The sequence below is a fragment of the Salmo salar genome, chromosome ssa23, assembly GCF_905237065.1.
Source record: "Salmo salar chromosome ssa23, Ssal_v3.1, whole genome shotgun sequence".
In the NCBI taxonomy this organism is placed as follows: domain Eukaryota; kingdom Metazoa; phylum Chordata; class Actinopteri; order Salmoniformes; family Salmonidae; genus Salmo; species Salmo salar.
The window spans coordinates 31572759-31592609 of NC_059464.1; the positions used below are offsets into that span (position 1 = coordinate 31572759).

The following is a 19851-nucleotide window of genomic DNA, read 5'->3' on the forward strand; positions in this document are numbered from 1 at the left end:
AGCCTGCTACTAACTGCTTCACCAGGGTGCCAATGTTACAGCTGTGTGTGTGTGTGTGTGTGTGTGTGTGTGTGTGTGTGTGTGTGTGTGTGTGTGTGTGTGTGTGTGTGTGTGTGTGTGTGTGTGTGTGTGTGTGTGTGTGTAACTGTACATTCTGTTCTCTGGTAGCGCTGGAGTGGCAGCAGAACAGTTCATACTCCCCGTGACTATTCAGGGTCGGCAGAGAGTAGATTTTCACAAACTGTGCTTTTTAAGTATTAGTAATCTCTCATCTGCCTAGTAAATCTAGCTTTAAGTCTGGCCTCTGTGTTCCACCTCCTGACCATTAGGCCCATGTTAATACTCTAGCTTGGGGCTGTGTGTACTGGGTCTGGTCTCACTTCTCTGCGTCTCTCAGGGTAACACTTTGTTTTTACAGCCAAGTAAACAAACCAACGCCAAATATCTGGCTGCACAAATCACATATGTTCCCTTAATTAGGTTAGGGCGAGTGGTGGTGTGCGTGCGTTAGCGCTCTCTTGCTTTTAGGTTGTTTTCCTCTGGATACATCTGTATTGTGGAGCTTGTTGTTCTGTTCGCGCCTCAGGATTTTAATGATATACAGGTACATACATCATGGATATTTTCTGGCAGATGTAACCATCATCTTTATCCATACTGTTACCTGTTTACATTTCTGATAACAAGCTGGTTCTTATGAAGTCAAGTATGAACACATCAATCCAAATGAACTGTGCTCTCCAATCCTAACGCTCATTCTCCCCTCAGTCAAAGCCTTTGTTGTTTTTATAAAAAGAGCTGATCTGACCAAATTTTGGATCCACTCCAAGCGTTCTTTTCACTGCCAATCCCTCCATTTCTAATCCAGTATTTTATGGCAGTGGCTTTTGCCTCTCACCACAATGTATTGTGACTAAGTGACAGGCTGGCTGGAGCCATGTTATCAAAGGGTGGCAGGTAGCTTAGCAAGTAAGAGCTTTGGGCCAGTAAACAAAAGGTTGCTGGTTCGAATCCCTGTGCCGGCAAGGTGAAAAATCTGTCTGTTCCCTTGAGCAAGACACTTAACCCTAATTGCTCCTGTAAGTTGCTCTGGATAAGAGCATCTGCTAAATGATTCAAATGTATCAAAACCTTCAGGTGTTGAAGGAGGGCTCCGTTCCAGCTAAAATGCTGCTGCTGACTGCCTTGAAAGCGTGTGTCCTGATCCACTAATCTTTTTAGGACTTTGGTGGGTGTGTCCCATCCCGCTAACCATAGTCCCTACAAAGCCGTGCCTCCTGGAGCCTGTTATCCATCAACCAGCCTTTTTACACAGGACAGGCCCAGACCAGCGCTCTAGAACTCCTGCAGGAAGGAGAAGCGGTGGACAGCAGACCGAGAGGAGAGAGGGGGACAGAAGAGACGGAGACACCAGACTGAGAGGAGAGAGGGGGACAGAAGAGATGGAGACACCAGACTGAGAGGAGAGAGGGGGACAGAAGAGATGGAGACACCAGACTGAGAGGAGAGAGGGGGACAGAAGAGATGGAGACACCAGAGTGAGAGGAGAGAGGGGGACAGAAGAGATGGAGACACCAGAGTGAGAGGAGAGAGGGGGACAGAAGAGATGGAGACACCAGAGTGAGAGGAGAGAGGGGGACAGAAGAGATGGAGACACCAGAGTGAGAGGAGAGAGGGGGACAGAAGAGATGGAGACACCAGACTGAGAGGAGAGGGGGGACAGAAGGAGACACCAGAGTGAGAGGAGAGAGGGGGACAGAAGAGATGGAGACACCAGACTGAGAGGAGAGAGGGGGACAGAAGAGATGGAGACACCAGAGTGAGAGGAGAGAGGGGGACAGAAGAGATGGAGACACCAGAGTGAGAGGAGAGATGGGGACAGAAGAGATGGAGACACCAGAGTGAGAGGAGAGAGGGGGACAGAAGAGATGGAGACACCAGACTGAGAGGAGAGAGGGGGACAGAAGAGATGGAGACACCAGAGTGAGAGGAGAGAGGGGGACAGAAGAGATGGAGACACCAGAGTGAGAGGAGAGATGGGGACAGAAGAGATGGAGACACCAGAGTGAGAGGAGAGAGGGGGACAGAAGAGATGGAGACACCAGACTGAGAGGAGAGATGGGGACACCCAGAGGAGAGGAGAAAGAGTGGAGGGAAAAATAAAAAGAGAGAACCGGAGTGATGTGGAGGACACACCCACCCACACAAACATACACACACGTCCCCTACACCCAAGATCACGTTAACACTTCCCTTCTACACTTGGTCCTCTTCATCTATTCATGTGCCTTTACCCTAAATATTTCACCAGCAAATGATTATTTCATGCCCCTCTGAACATCTCTCTCCCCAGCCTGTCTGATACAGAGAGACAGAGAGTGAGTGAGAAAGACAGAGTGAGAGCAAGAGAGGGAGATGGAAAGAGAAAGATTGAGGAAGAGAGGGAGCGGGCGGGGTGGCAGAACAGAAAGTGTGCCACAGAGCAGACAGACGCTCTGCAGTCCCGATCAGTCCCAGACCCACATCTGTTTCAGCCCAGAAACAGCGGCCTAAATCAAATGTTTCCCCCAGTGATTGATGGACAGATTAGGGGGAGTGATGAGAGGACGGATGGAGGGAGGGGTAGGGAGGGCTGTGGCCCGGTTGCTGGCTCTGTACTGTTATGTGATCTCCTAGCCCAGTCTCTCCCCCCCCCCATGGATAATCCTTCTAAATTCTCGGCTCAACTTGCTCCAGTTCCAGCTCCTCTAAATTGTGATTGAATGCTGTCGTCCCACATGGCTGGCCTGTCTGTCTACCCCCTCCCTCTTCTCCTAGATTAACCGGATCTGTTTGGTGTTTCAGGATCCCCCATGCTGTCTGACACCACCAGGGCCCAACTGAGCCACACTGAGAGAGAGGAGAGGAGACTCCCCCCTCACTCCCCCCACCCCCCACTCCCCCAGGATGCACTGAGACCAGAACACGCTGGGTCTGTAGTTATATCACTCACAACCTGACCCATACAGAAAACCGGACTACATTGAGGAATGTGTTATTGTGAGTGCTGATGTAAAATGAACAGTAGTCGGTCTGGAATGTAGTCTGTGGTGGTCCACTGTCTAGTGGTCAGAGGATTTGTTAGGCCATCTCTTCTCTACTTCTGTCTATCCCCCTCCCTGCCCCTGTGTGTGTGTCAGACCAGTGTGGTATGAATGAAGGTCAGTGGGGCTCCGTCGGCAGCCGCCCCTCCCCCACTGGGGTTGTGTACTGAGTTGAGGCACAAACTGAGCTGCACAACCCGCAGCTTAATTACTGGAAAGCCCAAAGAGTGTCTGACCTCCACCATTAGCCTAATTGAAATTTAATTGAATTTCCTTGTCTAGACTAATTAAGCTCCTACTGAAACCTGCAATCTTTTAGCCGCCTAGCTAGCCTCTGGACAGACTGGATTCACACCCTATTCTGTGGAAAGAAAGGGGGAGGAAAAAGGGGGAGAAAGTTAGAGGGTGAAGAGGTGGAGCGGAGAAGGGCAAAGGGGAGAGGTCTGGTATTGGCTCTCAGGGGTGGGTGTGGTGAGGGAATGAGAGGAGGGAGAGGGAGATGGACAGAGAGTTGTGCAGACTAAAGTCCGGTCAGGGCGTGTGAGGTGAAGTATTACAAGCATTTCGCTACACCTGCAATAACATCTGCTAAATGTGACAAATAAAATGTGTTTTGATTTGAAGCAGCCTATGCCACTGATCTGGAGCATGTGGTTGAATAACCCTGACATGCATTATCTATGTGTTTTGATTTGAAGCAGCCTATGCCACTGATCTGGAGCCTGTGGTTGAATAACACTGACATGCATTATCTATGTGTTTTGATTTGAAGCAGCCTATGCCACTGATCTGGAGCCTGTGGTTGAATAACACTGACATGCATTATCTTTTTAGCCTCAGTTGTGTGCGTGCATTTTTGCCTGCGTGCGTCCCAGGCTTTTTGTGCGTAGCCCCCATTTAGCACAAGGGCTTGTTGCATGTCAGCTCAGCGCGTGTGTGTGTACGCACCTGTTTGTATGTTTCAGTATTATGTCCCTCCCTCACGACACTTCCATCCCCTCAGCTATAAAGTGCCCAAGAAAGGGAATGTAACTGAACTGAATGATTACCGACCCATACCACTCACCATCGTCACCGTGTGGTGCTTTGAGAGGCTCGTCAATGACCACATCACCTCCTCCCTCCCTGACACACTCGACCCTCTCCAATTCACATACCGCCCCGACAGAGCCACGGACGACACAATCGCCATTTCACTGCACACTACCCTCACCCACCTGGAGAAAAGGAATGCATATGTGAGGACACTGTTCATCGACTACAGCATAGTGCCCTCTAAGCTCACCAGAAAGCTCACGGCCCTGGGACTGAACTCCCTATGCAACTGGTTCCTGGACTTCCTGACGCGCCACCCCCAGATGGTGAATGTAGGTAACATTAACTCCACACTGATCCTCAACGCGGGGGCCCCACAAGGTTGCGTCATATGTCCCCTCCTGTACTCCCTGTATACCCACAACTGCGTGGCCTCAGACAGGTCGAACTCCATCGTCAAGTTCGCTGACGACTCGACAGTATTAGGCCTGATTATCAACAATGACGAGACGGCCTACAGGGGGGTAGGCACTCTGACGGCTTGGTGCCAGGTATACAACCTCTCGCTCAACGTCAGCAAAACAAAGGAGCTGATTGTGGACGTCAGGAAGAACCAGGCTGGGCACATCCCGATCCTCATCAATGGGGCTGCCATGGAGACGGTCAAAGGTTTCAAGTTCAGGAGGCTGAAGAAATTTGACATGTCTCCGAGGGCCCAGTGTTCTACAGGCGCACCATCAAGAGCATACTGTTAAGCTGCAACACAACTTCACCCCTGCTAACCGTAAGGTGCTACAGAAGGTGGAACGCTCAGCCGAACACACCATTGGGTGCACACTGCCTGCCTTCCAGGACACCTTCAACACCAGGTGTCGCAGGAAGGCCAAGAAGATCATCAGGGACCCCATCCACCCGAGCCACGGCCTGTTCATCCCACTTCCATCACTCAGACGCAGGCAGTACAGGAGCATCATGGCAAAAACGGAAAGACTGGCCAATACTACCAAGACTACCCCCAGAACATCAGGCTGCTGAATAGCCACCACTAGTCAGCTACCTAGTCCCCCCCCACCCTCTACCCGGTTATATCGCCCTGCCTCTAAAACAACATCCCTGCTGTGTTTGTGTTCCCCCAACTACACAGCTAAAGTGCTTCAGACGGGCTTCAGGGGGGAGCAGGGTTCTCCTGGGGGGCGTTTGTTGAGATTCTTTGCTTTTAACAGGTGAAAGACAGTGCCGTTTTAATGTTTGTGATTCACCATGAGTTATTCATTTGACGTATTCCCTTCTCAGTGCTTTGTAGGCAAGAATACATTAGCAGAAGCATCCTAGCAGAGGAGAGGGAGGAGAGAGGGAGGAGAGGAGAGGCGAGAGAGATGCTAATGTGAGAGGGGGAGGGAGACCGTCATTAGGAGAGAGAGAGGAGGAGGAAAGGGGAGAGAAGAAGAGGGTGGTTGGAAAGAAAAGAGTGAGAGAGTGTTTGTGAAAGAGGGGTGCGGAGAGATAAAGAGAGCAAGGAAAATGTTTTATGATGTCTGTTGAAGTGACCTTACTCTCCCTTCTTCTTTCCTCTCTCCTTTCTTTTCTCTCCCCCAGGTCCCTATTCAGCCTGGCCAGTCTTTCAAGTTCACAGTCCTGGAGACCCTGGACCGCATCAAGGAGGAGTTCCAGTTCCTCCAGGCTCAATACCACAGGTGCTATATACTCACTCACTACCCCCCACCTCCCCCTTATAGACTATACAGATAGTATATACACACCACCCTCCATCTTACCCCATGCAGGCATATGTAGGCACAATCCTAACGTAAAATCCATGTATGTAACTCAAAACTCCCATCTTCAGACACACAGATACATGGATAGCACAGACTTTTACTTCTATTCTGTGTTGAAGTTTATGACAAATTAGACACCATACAGTGGGGGAAAAAAGACTCAACATGGATCTCCATCTCTGCCGCTGCTCTACCTACGATATATATTGGTCTCCTGAGTGGCGCAGCGGTCTAAGGCACTGAATCTCAGTGTCACTACAGACACCCTGGTTCGAAAGGAACTATAGTTGTGTGATATTGTATGTCATAAACATTAATACACAATAGAAGTAAAGATGTGTGTGTCTGAAGATGGGAGTCTGAGGATTGTGTCCTATATGAATGTGTGTACCTCAGGGGGGAACTGTCCCTCCTCTCTCTAAAGGACTGGGGGATCCCCCTGGGAACCACTGTCACACTTCTACTGCTCCACTTATTATTCTGAGGAATATTACACGTCAGGCTTAATAATACTACACTTGATGTATGTGAAAGCCAAGGCTGGGTGCAGTGAACTATATGGTTGATATAACAGTCATACACAGGTCAAATGCAGGTAGTGATTCTAATCTTATCCATCTTCGTCCACCTGGCACAGTGGCAGGGTGCAAGCCTGGTCCCAGATCTGTTTGTGCTGTTTGACCGACTCCTACACCCGATGTCACAGTGGCAGGGTGCAAGCCTGGTCCCAGATCTGTTTGTGCTGTTTGACCGACTCCTACACCCGATGTCACAGTGGCAGGGTGCAAGCCTGGTCCCAGATCTGTTTGTGCTGTTTGACCGACTCCTACACCCGATGTCACAGTGGCAGGGTGCAAGCCTGGTCCCAGATCTGTTTGTGCTGTTTTACCGACTCCTACACCCGATGTCACAGTGGCAGGGTGCAAGCCTGGTCCCAGATCTGTTTGTGCTGTTTGACCGACTCCTACACCCGATGTCACAGTGGCAGGGTGCAAGCCTGGTCCCAGATCTGTTTGTGCTGTTTTACTGACTCCTACACCCGATGTCACAGTGGCAGGGTGCAAGCCTGGTCCCAGATCTGTTTGTGCTGTTTGACCGACTCCTACACCCGATGTCACAGTGGCAGGGTGCAAGCCTGGTCCCAGATCTGTTTGTGCTGTTTTACTGACTCCTACACCCGATGTCACAGTGGCAGGGTGCAAGCCTGGTCCCAGATCTGTTTGTGCTGTTTTACTGACTCCTACACCCGATGTCACAGTGGCAGGGTGCAAGCCTGGTCCCAGATCTGTTTGTGCTGTTTTACTGACTCCTACACCCGATGTCACAGGCTAGCAGGGTGTGGTGATATTGGTCTGTTCTTCCATATCATAGCAGAGTGTCTGTTTTATCAGAGTGTTAGCAGAGTAGAGTTGACCTCCAGACTGTGACCTTGGTGCTGGGAGCCCAGCTTCACATCATGAGCTGAATACTCATGGCCATAACTCTCTCGGTCACAGCAGTGAACAGTGTGTTGAAGATAGCATTGTTCTCCCACTGCAGCTTGGATCCCATCGGTCTCTCTGTCTAATTGATCTAGACCCATAACCTTTTTCAGCTTTGACACAAAGGAGAGATTCAGGTTGAGCTGCAGCAGGGTCGGTCCTGCCTTAGATCAGTTTGTTGACACGTGTGTGTGTGTGTGTTTTCCCTCTTTCTCCGCAGCCTGAAACTGGAGTGTGAGAAGCTGGCCAGTGAGAAGACAGAGATGCAGAGACACTACATCATGGTAAGATCTATTCTATTTCCTCCAGCGTTGGTTCACAGACATCAATGAGACAACATGGAGAGGGAAGGCCCTGTCTCTGTCTTGCTTTACAAATATACCTCTCTCCATTACACCAACATAGGAAACTATCTAGCCTAGGAATGGGCAACTCCAGTCCTCGGGGGCCAAATGTTTTCCCCATCCCAAGCAACACAGCTGATTTAAAGTCATTGCATTGTAAACTGAAGATCAGGGTTAGTTGATTATTGGAGTCAGGTGTGTTAGCTGGGTCTGGGGCAAAAGTTTGACACCAATCAGGCCCCCTGAGGACTGGAGTTGCTCATCCCTGATTCTAGCTTGTTGAGGAGCATCATCTTGAGTTAGGAGGATGAGACTCTCAGACTGTCCAAAAGCAGAACATGTCCCTCTCTCTGTCTCTCGCTCTCGCTCTACTCCCTCTGCAACAGCTTGAGCCCCTCCACATCAGTCTGTCTGCCTAAAGACTTGTATGTTATTAACTATGTCTGTGTCTGTGGAACAAACACAGTGAGGACAACCTGAATATGATATGAACCATCTGCTGAGAAGCTCCCATTTCATCAGGGAGAGAGAGAGAGATGGAAGAAAGTGAGTGAGAGAGACTGAGAGAAAGGGGAAGGGCTGTGCACAGTGATAGACAGACAGACACTACCTCAGACTAAGAGTATTCACACTGTTCTCTGTGACTGTGAGAGGCTGTACTTTATGGATGATTTCACGTTTGCAGGGTTTGATGGATGGTTGGCGGTAGTTGGATAGATATGTAGGAGCCTTTACTACAATGTGAGGAGAGACTACAGTGTACTCTGTGTTATAGACTGGGGGACAGTCAGCGACATTTGATCAACCCTCATGCATACATACTAAATGTCATGACCTTTGTGACCACAGGACTGTTGGTCAACAGCAGGAAGAAATAGGCTAAAACGTCTGTGAATGAAGCCTTTTCTATAGTGTTGGACTCCCTGGTCTCCATAGAGATGGAGGATAGGTGGGGCAGGTGCGATATACATGTACAATCTTAGAAAAAAGGGTTACAAATGCGTTATTCGGCTGTCCCCGTAGGAGAACCCCTTTTGGTTCAAGGTACAGTACTACTCTTTTGGGTTCCGTGTAGAACCCTCTGCGTAAAGGGCTCTACATGGAACTCAAAAGGGTTATATCTGGAACTAAAAAGGGTTCTCCTATGGGGACAGCCGAAGAACCCTTTTAGGTTCTAGATAGCACCTTTTTTTCTAAAATGTGTATATATTGCATGTAATGTACAATGCTGTGAACAAGTATTTGCCCCCTTTCTGATTTTCAACATCTCAATTGGCATTAGGTCTGAATTTGTTGCTTTTTAAACATTTTTATTGTGTGTTTTGCATCATTGTCTTGCTGCATGACCCAGCTGCGCTTCAGCTCACAGACACTGGCCTGACATTCTCCTGTAGAATTCTCTGATACAGAGCAGAATTCATGATTCCTTCTATTAAGGCAAGTTGTCCAGGTCCTGGGGCAGCAAAGCATCCCCAAACCATCACACTACCACCACCATGCTTGGCCGTTGGTATGAGGTTCTTACTGAGGAATGCAGTATTTGATTTTCGCCAGGCATAATGGGACCCATCTCGTCCAAAAAGTTTACTCAAGTTTGCCAGGAAGCACCTGGATGATCATCAAGACTCTTGGAAGAATGTTCTATGGACAGATGAGTCAAAAGTATAACTTTTTGGATGACGTGGGTCCCATTATGCCTGGCGAAAACCAAACACAGCATTTCAAAGTTAGAACCTCATACTAACGGTCAAGCATGGTTTACAAATCAAATCAAATTTTATTGGTCACATACACATGGTTAGCAGATGCGAGTGTAGCGAAATGCTTGTGCTTCTGGTTCCAACAGTGCAGTAATATCTAACAAGTAATCTAACAATTCCCCAACAACTACCTAATACACACAAATCTAAAAAGGGGTGAATGAGAATATGTACATATAAATATATGGATGAGCAATGGCCGAGCGGCATAGGCAAGGTGCAATAGATGGTATAAAATACAGTACATACATGTGATATGAGTAATGTAAGATATGTAAACATTATTAAAGTGACATTATTTAAAGTGACTAGTGATCCATTTGTTAAAGTGTCTCAATGTAGGCAGCAGCCTCTGTGTTAATGATGGCTGTTTAGCAGTCTGATGGCCTTGAGATAGAAGCTGTTCTTCAGTCTCTCGGTCCCAGCTTTGATGCACCTGTACTGACCTCGCCTTCTGGATGATAGCGGGGTGAACAGGCAGTGGCTTGGGTGGTTGTTGTCTTTGATCTTTTTTGCCTTCCTGTGACATCGGGTGGTGTAGGTGTCCTGGAGGGCAGGTAGTTTGACCCCGGTGATGCGTGCAGACCGCACCACCCTCTGGAGAGCCTTGTGGTTGTGGGCGGAGCAGTTGCTGTACCAGGCTGTGATACAGCCCGACAGGATGCTCTCGATTGTGGATCTGTGGAAGTTAGTCAGGGTTTTGGGTGACAAGCCAAATTTCTGTTGTGCCTTCTTCACCACACTGTCTGTGTGGGTGGACCATTTCAGTTTGTCGTTGATGTGTACGCAGAGGAACTTAAAACTTTCCACTTTCTCCACTGCTGTCCCTTCTATGTGGATAGAGGGGTCCTCCCTATGCTGTTTCCTGAAGTCCACGATCATCTCCTTTGTTTTGTTGACTTGACGTTGAGTGAGAAGTTGTTTTCATGACACCACACTCTGAGTGCCCTCACCTCCTCCCTGCAGGCTGTCTCATCGTTGTTGGTAATCAAGCCTACCACTGTTATGCCATCTGCAAACTTGATGATTCAGTTGGAGGCGTGCATGGCCACGCAGTCGTGGGTGAGGGAATACAGGAGGGGGCTGAGCATGCACCCTTGTGGGGCCCCAGTGTTGAGGGTCAGCGAGGTGGAGATGTTGTTTCCTATTTTCACCACCTGGGGGCGGCCCATCAGAAAGTCCAGGACCCAATTGCACAGGGCGGTGTTGAGGCCCAGGCCTCCAGCTTGATGATGAGATTGGATGGTACTATGGTGTTGAATGCTGAGCTGTAGTCAATGAACAGCATTCTTACATAGGTATTCCTCTTGTCCAGATAGGATAGGGCAGTGTGATGGCGATTGCATCGTCTGTGAAACTGTTAGGGCGGTATGCAAACTGAAGTGGGTCTAGGGTGGCTGGTAAGATGGAGGTGATATTATCCTTGACTAGTCTCTCAAAGCACTTCATGATGACAGAAGTGAGTGCTACGGGGCAGTAGTCATTTAGTTCAGTTATCTTTGCCTTTTTGGGTACAGGAACAATGGTGGCCATCTTGAAGCATGTGGGGACAACAGACTGGGATAGGGAGCGATTGAATATGTCCGTAAACACACCAGCCAGCTGGTCTGCGCATGCTCTGAGGACGTGGCTAGGGATGCCATCTGGGCCAGAAGCCTTGCGAGAGTTAACACGTTTAAATGTTTTACTCACATCGGCCACAGATAAGGAAGGGGGAGGGGGCGTAGTTCTTGTTAGCGGACCGCGACGGTTTCACTGTATTATCCTCAAAGTGAGTAAAGGTGTTTAGTTTGTCTGGAAGCATGACGTAGCTGATTTTCTTTTTGTAGTCCGTGATTTCCTGTAGACCCTGTCACATATGTCTGGTGTCTGAGCCGTTGAATTGGGACTCCACTTTGTATCTGTATCGGCATTTCGCTTGTTTGATTGCCTTGCGGAGGGAATAACTACGCTGTTTATATTCAGCCATATTCCCAGACCTCTTTCCATGGTTAAATGCGGTGGTTCCTGGTGGTGGTAGTGTGATGGTTTGGGGATGCTTTGCTGCCTCAGGACCTGGATGATCCAAAACACACCATCAAGTCTACATGAAAATTGTTAAAAAGCAACAAAGTATACGTTTTGGAATGGCTTAGTCAAAGTCCAGACCTAATCCCTATTGAAATGTTGTGGCAGGACTTAAAATGAGCAGGTCATGCTTGAAAACCCACAAATGTCGCTGAGTTAAAGCAGTTCTGCATGGAAGAGTGGGCCAAAATTCCTCCATAGTGATGTGAGAGACTGATGAACTATAGGAAGCGTTTGGTTGCAGTCATTGCAGCTAAAAATGGCACAACCAGTTATTGAGTGTAAGGCGGCAATTACTTTTTCACACAGGGAAATTGGGCGTTGCATAACTTTTGAATAAATAAAATAAGTATCCATATGTTTTGTTATTTGTAAACTCAGGTTCCCTTTATCTAATATTAGGTTTTGGTTGAAGATCTGATAACATTCGGTATCAATATTATGCAAAAATAGAGAAAATCACAAAGGGGGCAAATACTTTTTCACAGCACTGTATATTGGTGTACATACAAGTTATGTTGAGTAGCCTATGAATGGCTGGGTTTGAGGTTAGCTCTGAGGAATGGTCTCTACCATCTGTGTCTGTGATGCCTACTGTATTGGCAGTGATCTGGAGGGAGGGAGTGTAAGGAACAGAAAGTGAGAAGGAGGGAGATTGAAAGTGAGGGAGAAAGGCAGGGACAGGGGCTCAGGAGTGAGAAAGGGAGAGAAAAAAAATAGAAAAGAGAGGCTGAGAGAGAGGCAGCCAGACAGAGAGAGATACAACACAAACAGAGAGAGACAGATAATGACAAAGATAGAGTGGCTGAGATGGAAAGGGAGGAAAAGAGAGGGATAGAGAAAGAGAGCGTGAGCACAGACACATAAATAATGTGAAGTAACAAGGTTTCAGTGGCTCCACAGTGGAGTTAACCCAGAAGGATATATTTAGGTAGTTAGACAGTAGCCTTAAGACTTGTTTGCACAGGCAGTCCAGTCTTTCTTTAGACTGCTCCTATCATTCATTATTCTGTAATTTAAAAAAACAGGAATGGGATGTTCCCGCCCGCTAACGTACTACTTCCAGGGAATGACTTACGACTCGGCTGATGATGATAATGATGATGATGTTGAGCATGGAATAGACATCAGGATTAATTTGGAGCAGCATATTGGAATGTTGCCTCCATAAAATGAGGTAAAAGCATCAGCAGGCAGCAGGGGTTGGGTGGTGTTTTATACGTTTGATTAACGCACTCTGCAGCTTTATGCATAAGCTAAACTCAACCAAAAAAGAAATGTCCCTTTTTCAGGAGCCTGTCTTTCAAAGATAATTTGCAAAAATCCAAATCTGGTCCATAAGGAGGAGATGCCCTGCAGTACTTAATGCAGCTGGTGGCCACACCAGATACTGACTGTTACTTTTGATTTTGACTCCCTCACACGTTACTGACTGTTACTTTTAATTTTGACTCCCTCACACGTTAAGTTTGCTGAAAATAAACGCAGTTGACAGTGAGGAAGTTTCTTTTTTATGGAACCCATCTCTGTTAGATATGGAAGCCGTCTCTGTTAGTCTTCTGTGGTAGTCTACAGAGACATGGACATACACACACGAGAGGGTGTCTGCGGGCGCCTTGTTTCTGGTTGTTCTATTTATAATTCATGGGGCTCAGATTTCACAGCTCTCCTGAAATCTGTGTATTTGCAGCCATTTTTATCCCAATATCAAATCATTTCTGGGTAACAATTAAGTACCTTACTGTGATTGTTTTCAATTAAAATGGTAGAAAAGTGTCCTCGCGAGTGGCGCAGCAGTCTAAGGCACTGCAGTGCTTGAGGTGTCACTACAGATCTGGATTCGATCCTGGGCTGTGTCGCAGCCGGCCGTGACAGAGACACATTTGGTCCAGCATTGTCCGGGTTAGGGGAGGGTTTGGCCAGCCGGGATGTCCTTATCGCACTCTAGCGACTCCTGTGGCAGGCCGGGCCCATGCACGCTGACACGGTCGCCAGGTGTACTGTGTTTCCTCCGACACATTGGTGCAGCTGGTGTCCGTGTTAAGCGAGCAGTGTGTCAAGAAGCAGTGCGACTTGACAGGGTCATGTTTCGGAGGACGCATGGCTCTCGACCTTCGCTTCTCCCGAGTCCGTACGCGAGTTGCAGCGATGGAATAAGACTGTAACTACCAATTTAGATATCACAAACAATTGGGGAGAAAAAGGGGTAAAAAGTAAAAAAAATATATAAAAAGAAACAAAAATAGCTTCTTAGCAAAGGGCAATTTCTCAAGCAAGTATTTTGCTAGGACATCCCACCCAAACAGGCTGAAATTCAGGCAGGCTTTTCAAAATGCATTATCATAATTTTCCCAATTTCACAGTATTATTCCAACCTCAAAACACAGGAAAATCACGTTTTTGGCTCCCTGGGCCTAAATAAGACCCCATTGTTTCAACTGTCTAATCAGAGAATGAGAGGTGTGTGTGTCAGGCCTGAGACAGGGAGACAGATGAGGTTGGCATATGTCTGTGTCATTTCTGTGGGTTTTATGAGTGTGTTTGTGTGTGTGTTTAGTATTTGTGTGTAGTGTTTCTGTTTGAAATAGAGGGGGTCTGCAGGGGTCCCATTTAATGACCATCCATGTGGTCACATGCACTATAACCCTGTGTGTTCATGTGTGTTTGCGTGCTATACATCCCCGCAGGGGGGAGGAGTGTTTGTGAGGGGGGTGGATTAATGCACTACTCTCAGCCGCTTACTCCACCCCCAGCTTATCTGTCTGATTCAGCCTGACAAACTGTGCTCTCTTCAGGAACATTACAGTCACAGATTGCGAAAGAGAGATGGAGAGAGGGAGATGGAGAGAGAGATGGAGTGTCAGAAGAGGGGAGGGGAGGAAGGAGAGAACCAGGGCAGAGGGGGAGAGGGGAAGGGATGAGGATAGAATTGTAAAAGGAATGCACCCTGGTAAGCTAACCGTTTCTGTGACATATGATAGTGCGAGCTGAGGATTTAGGGAGAAAAAAAGGGGCCAGGAGGATTGTGTTTTAAGAGTCTTCAATCTGCCTCGACTGTCTGGTAACATGTCGGAACACAGCAGAACACACATCTTTACAAAGATTGGCTGCTGGTGGCTCTATCAACATTTGTCAGCAGAATACCACCCTGCATCCCACTGTTGGCTTGCTTCTGAAGTTAAGCAGGGTTGGTCCTGGATGGGAGACCAGATGCTGCTGGAAGTGTTGGAAGGCCAGTAGGAGGCACCCTTTCCTCTGGTCTAAGAAAATATCCCTTCTGTAGGGTGCTGTCTTTCAGATGGGATGTTAAATAGGTGTCCTGACTCTCTCTGGTCACTAAAGATCTCACGGCACTTATTGTAAGACCCTGAGGTCCTGGCTAAATTCCCAATCTGGCCCTCATACCATCACAGTCCCCATAATCATCCCCAGCTTACAATTGCCTCATTCATCCCCTCTCCCCTGTAACTATTCCCCAGGTCGTTGCTGTAAATGAGAATGTGTTCTCAGTCAATTTACCTGGTAAAATATGCCCCTCATTCTCTAGGCCCTATGAGAAAGGCTACTCCAAGGTCAATCCATTTTGGTTGGGATTTGGTCATATTTCTCCAACTCTGATGATGAACCAAGAAGTAAAGACTTTCTATCCTAAATCTACTTTTAGTTATTTCTCTATGTGGAGTTTACAGAGCTAAAAGTCAGACCTCACCAGTTTTAAGGACATGTGAGTAAAGCTTGCTAATGAATGTATTAATACACTGATGGTATCTGTCGGTGTGGGAGGAGAGAGAGTAGTGGAGAGACAGGCACCACCTGAGGGATTCTGATAAACAATGCAGTCTACGTGCACGCACGCACACTCACACACACACTCACACACATACCATTTAGCCAAATCACCTTGGATTAGATGCACTCCACAGAGCATCTTCTTAAGTCTGGAGATTTAACAGAATAGTAAAGACAGGCTGGCTGTAAAGACACTTTGACACTCACTCAACACGATGAGTCACTGAAATGGAGGAAGGGCAAACGAGAGCGCAAACACTCTGAAATGAATGGAAGGAGAGAGAGAGAGAGAGAGAGAGAGAGAGAGAGAGAGAGAGAGAGAGAGAGAAAGAAAAGAGGAGCAGCTGGTTGAGTGAAATGAATGACTGACTGCTTAATGCGTTGGTTGCTCAGATGACTGTGTGTGAATGTGAGTGTGTGAGTGTTAGAGAAAGGAATAGAAAGACAGAGTGGGGGTGATGTTGTTGATGGTTTAGGACTATCACATGACTAGAGATTAGTTAGCCAATGACTTCCTTATGGTAGTCCATCGTATCTGATGATGACTTCCACTTCTGAGTTAACAGTGAATTCTTTGACTGTGGAGTCCAATCTGAGATCCACAAACTGTATTGCAGGTGGGGCATATGCAGTCTGTGTTGGCGGGGCAGGCATGGTTGTATGTCTCCCGAGCTGTTTTGGCCGTCTCTTTGTGCTCCTCTCCTCCTCCCACCTCAGTACACCGCTCTGGCAGAGCTGCCGCCAGGTGGAACGGTCGACAGCAGCATCCTCTAGGTCTGTGGATTTTAAGTTGCATTGCTTCAGCAATGTTTTTAGCTGGTCCTTGTAGTGCTTCATCTGCCCCCTGCAGATCGCCGGCCAAGATGTATCTGGCCATACAGGATCTTCCGTGGCGAGCGCTCCTGAGACATTCTAATGAAATGCCTAAGCCAGCACAGTTGGTGCTGGGTGACCATGGCCTCCATACTCTTGCAGTTGGTCTTAGCAAGTATTTCTGTATAGGGCACACGGTTGCACCAGGTGATTCCCAGAATGTGTTGCAGACGTCTTATGTGGAATCGCTCGAGCTGTTTGTTGTGGCGACTGTAAGTGACCCAGTCTTCACAGCTGTAATGAAGTGTGGTGATGCAGACGGCTTGATAGACGGCGACTTTGGTGTGGAGGTGGAGATCCCTGTTTTGGAAGACCCTGCGTCTGAGTTTCCCGAAGGCAGCAAATGCTTGCTTTATCCTATTTTGAATTTTGAGTCCTCTGAGAGAATGCTGCCCAGGTATTTGGAAGACAGGACTATTGTCAGTGATTTATGGTCAATGGTGAAGACAGGCATGGTGGGTGGAGGGCTGGATCTCCATTGGCAGACCACCTCTGTCTTGCTGGTGTTGATAGACAGTCCCATCCTGCTATAGAACCTCATAGATGCTACAAGGATGGACTGAAGGTCTTCTGGAGTGTTGGCCACAAGAGTACAGTCATCAGCATACTGCAGCTCAAGAACCCGCTACGTCAAAACCTTGGTGGTTACTTGGAGCCTCCTTATGTTGAATAGGTTTCCATCCAGTCTGAAGTCCACCGCAACTTTGTGGAAAAGCTGAGTGACACATAGGAGGAAGATGTTAAAGAGTACCGGTGCCAGCACACATCCGTGTCTCACACTGATGCTTACTCCAAAGGGCACTGACTCCTGCCCTCCTATAGCCACCTGAGCCATCATCCCATCATGGAACTGGAAAAGGATGTTGACACATTTGTCTGGACAGACAAATTTGAGTAGAATGCCCCATAGTAGTTCCCTGCTCACAGTGTCGAAGGCCTTGGAGAGGTGGACAAAGGCCATGAAAAGGTCCTGATCTTGTTCACGGCACTTCTCCTGGAGTTGCTGTGCTGTGAATATCATGTCAACCATCTCCTGTTCTTTCTGAAGCCGCATTGTGACTCTGGCAGCAGTTCCTCTGTGATGTTGTTCACCAGCATGTGTAGCATCACCTTGGCCACGAACTTGCTGGTCACTGCCAGAAGCGATATCCCCCATCTGTTGCCGCAGATGGACTTGTCACCCTTGTTCTTATAGATGGTGACAATGTTTGCATCCCGCCACTGTTGGGGGGACAATCTCCCGGTCCGTGCAGAAGTAACCTCCCTTGTTAAGTAGTTGTCAGCACCAGGGGTCTTGTTGTTCTTGAGGGACGGATAGCTGATAACACCTCCTGGAAGGTTGGCGAATGGTTGAAGTCTTGAATGGGTGGACGGACAGGCAGTTCTTCCAGGATGGAGTGGTCTGTAGGTATGCTGATCGAGTAGTGCTTCAAAGTGGTCAGCCCACCTCATCAGGATCTGGTTTTTGTCCTTCAAGAGAGTCAGACCGTCGGCTGTTTTCATGGGGGTGATGGAGCGACTTCTAGGGCCATAGATAGCTTTAATTGAGTTGTAGAAATTGTGCATGCTGTTTTTGTCTACATAAATTTGGATTTCTTGTTCCTTATTCATCCACCATGCATTCTGCAGAGCACGCAAGGTTGGATGCACTTCCTTGCGCTATGCATACCATTGTCCAGTAAGGTTGTGATGGTGTTACAATGATGTTTCCTAGCTCTGTAGCCAATGGAGTGGGCCGCTGCCTGATAGAGCACTCAGCTAATAGATGCCCACTTCTGGTCCATGGGGTCCTCTGCTCTCAGAAGAGGCTCAGTCTTCCTCAGCCTTTCAGCGAGAGAGCAACTTAACTCGTCCATTACTGTAGCTTTCTCAAGCCAGATACAGTGCAGACGCCTCTTACTGGACTTCTGTTGGCGTTGGGGGGATGTATTCTCACCTGGAGTTTAGCCAGTATCATACGGTGATCTGTCCAGCATTCTGCACCCCTCGTGGCAGGTGTTAGCAGGACGTCATTAGTGTCAGCATGTCTCACTATGACGTAGTCAATCAGGTGTCAATGTTTGGAGCGTGGGTGCAGCTATGATGTTTTATATTTGTTCTTCTGCTGGAACAAGGTGTTAGTGACAATAAGATTGTGCTCGGCACATAGAGTTAGTAGTCTCATGCCGTTCTCATTGACCTGGCCAACACCATGGCTCCGCTCTATATCCTGTTGTTCTGTCCCAAACTAGCGTTGAAGTCATCCAGCAGAAATATCTTGTCATTCCTGGGGATGCGGTGTGACTTGTAGAAGCAGTCCTTTGCCTCATTTTCAGATGGTAACTTGGGTGCGTATGCACTGAGAAGAGTAGCATAATGCATCTTGGCTAGGGGGATACCGAGAGACATGAGTCTTTCACTTATGCCGACAGGTGTTTCGGAAGGGCTGGGTGGTAGGCTGTTCTTAATTGCCAGTCCCACACCGTGCTGATGTTGTCCAACCGGAGGGTAACCTTTCCAGAAGAAGGTGTAACTTTCTCCCTCCTCTTTCAGGGAACCTTCATTCAGGAACCTGGTCTCACTCAGGGCAGCAATGTCAATGTTGTAGCGCCTTAGTTCTGTAGCAATCAAAGCTGTTCTCCGATGGGGTCTATCGCTGTTATCGTCAGTGTCCAAGAGTTCTGATGTTCCATGTCGCCAGTTTCAGGGGAATTATTTCTTTTGCATTTTTCGACCGCTGAGTGGAACTCCCTATAGGTGCGGTAGCCTATCCAGGATGAAGTGAATTTTTAGGCCACCTTTTCAAGGCCTCTCCCCAGCTGGGGTGAGCAATGTGGCTCCTAAATAGGTCTGCTGAGAGCAGCTGCCACTCAAGTCCCAACTGCTAGTGACCATAATAGTTCTGTGCTGCTGGCGTGCAGGGGTTTGATGAAGGGCTCCCGATGCATCCACTCCTACGCCGTCACCAGACACCCCAACACCGCCAGACTTTAGTCCGGTTTCCAGTTGATGGCTTCACCGAGGTCAGAAGTGGATACCTGCTCAAAGGAAGTTATTTAAAGTGCCGCTGAGGGTGCGCAATCCCCAACAGCACTGTAGAAATGGGAAATTCCAGTGGCAAGGGGGAAACCCAGGATGACCAGTATCTTCTACAGCTGCAGGAGGCTGCCGGAAACCAAGTCTGCCGGCGTCCGCCTACCGCGCGCCGCCAGCACACTGCTTTTCTCTCAGGGTGTGCCCCCCTAGCCTTTGTCGTAACAGATTAACCCACAAGGCAGCGGGCAGCGGGCAACTGTCTAGTGCAGTAGTGCCTAGGTAGAGGTTAGTTGCATGCCCGCTTACTACGTGCTTGCATACTCTCGTTACAGCTCTCTGCTGCCGGCTAGCCCTTGACGTGGATTCATGCACAAGTCATGCACAAGTCTCCCCTTGCCGGTACAAAGCCTCTCCATGACCAAGACTCCTGTCGGGCCTCCTCACAGCAGCACACGTTGACTGGTTGTCTTGAACCTCCAGGCTATCTGGCAGGGGATCTCTGAGCAGCAGTGGGCCCCAGAGATGTATCTGTACAGGCCCACCTCTGTGTTGACACACCCTGACAGCCATCAACCACTAGCCAATGACAGACATCGTCTCGCTACAGTGACCTAGCAGGGTCTAGT

At 48.3% G+C, this 19851-nt stretch overlaps 1 protein-coding gene across 6 annotated transcripts in view; it reads left to right on the forward strand.

Moving 5' to 3' along the window:
• Nucleotides 1-19851, forward strand: part of LOC106584409 (transducin-like enhancer protein 4) — an 84655-nt gene that overhangs the window by 6273 nt on the left and 58531 nt on the right. For all 6 annotated transcript variants that reach the window (XM_045706348.1, XM_014169700.2, XM_045706346.1 and 3 more), the window contains exons 2-3: nucleotides 5715-5812; nucleotides 7598-7661. In XM_045706348.1, the coding sequence (XP_045562304.1) occupies nucleotides 5715-5812; nucleotides 7598-7661 (162 nt within the window). The remainder of the gene's footprint in view (nucleotides 1-5714; nucleotides 5813-7597; nucleotides 7662-19851) is intronic.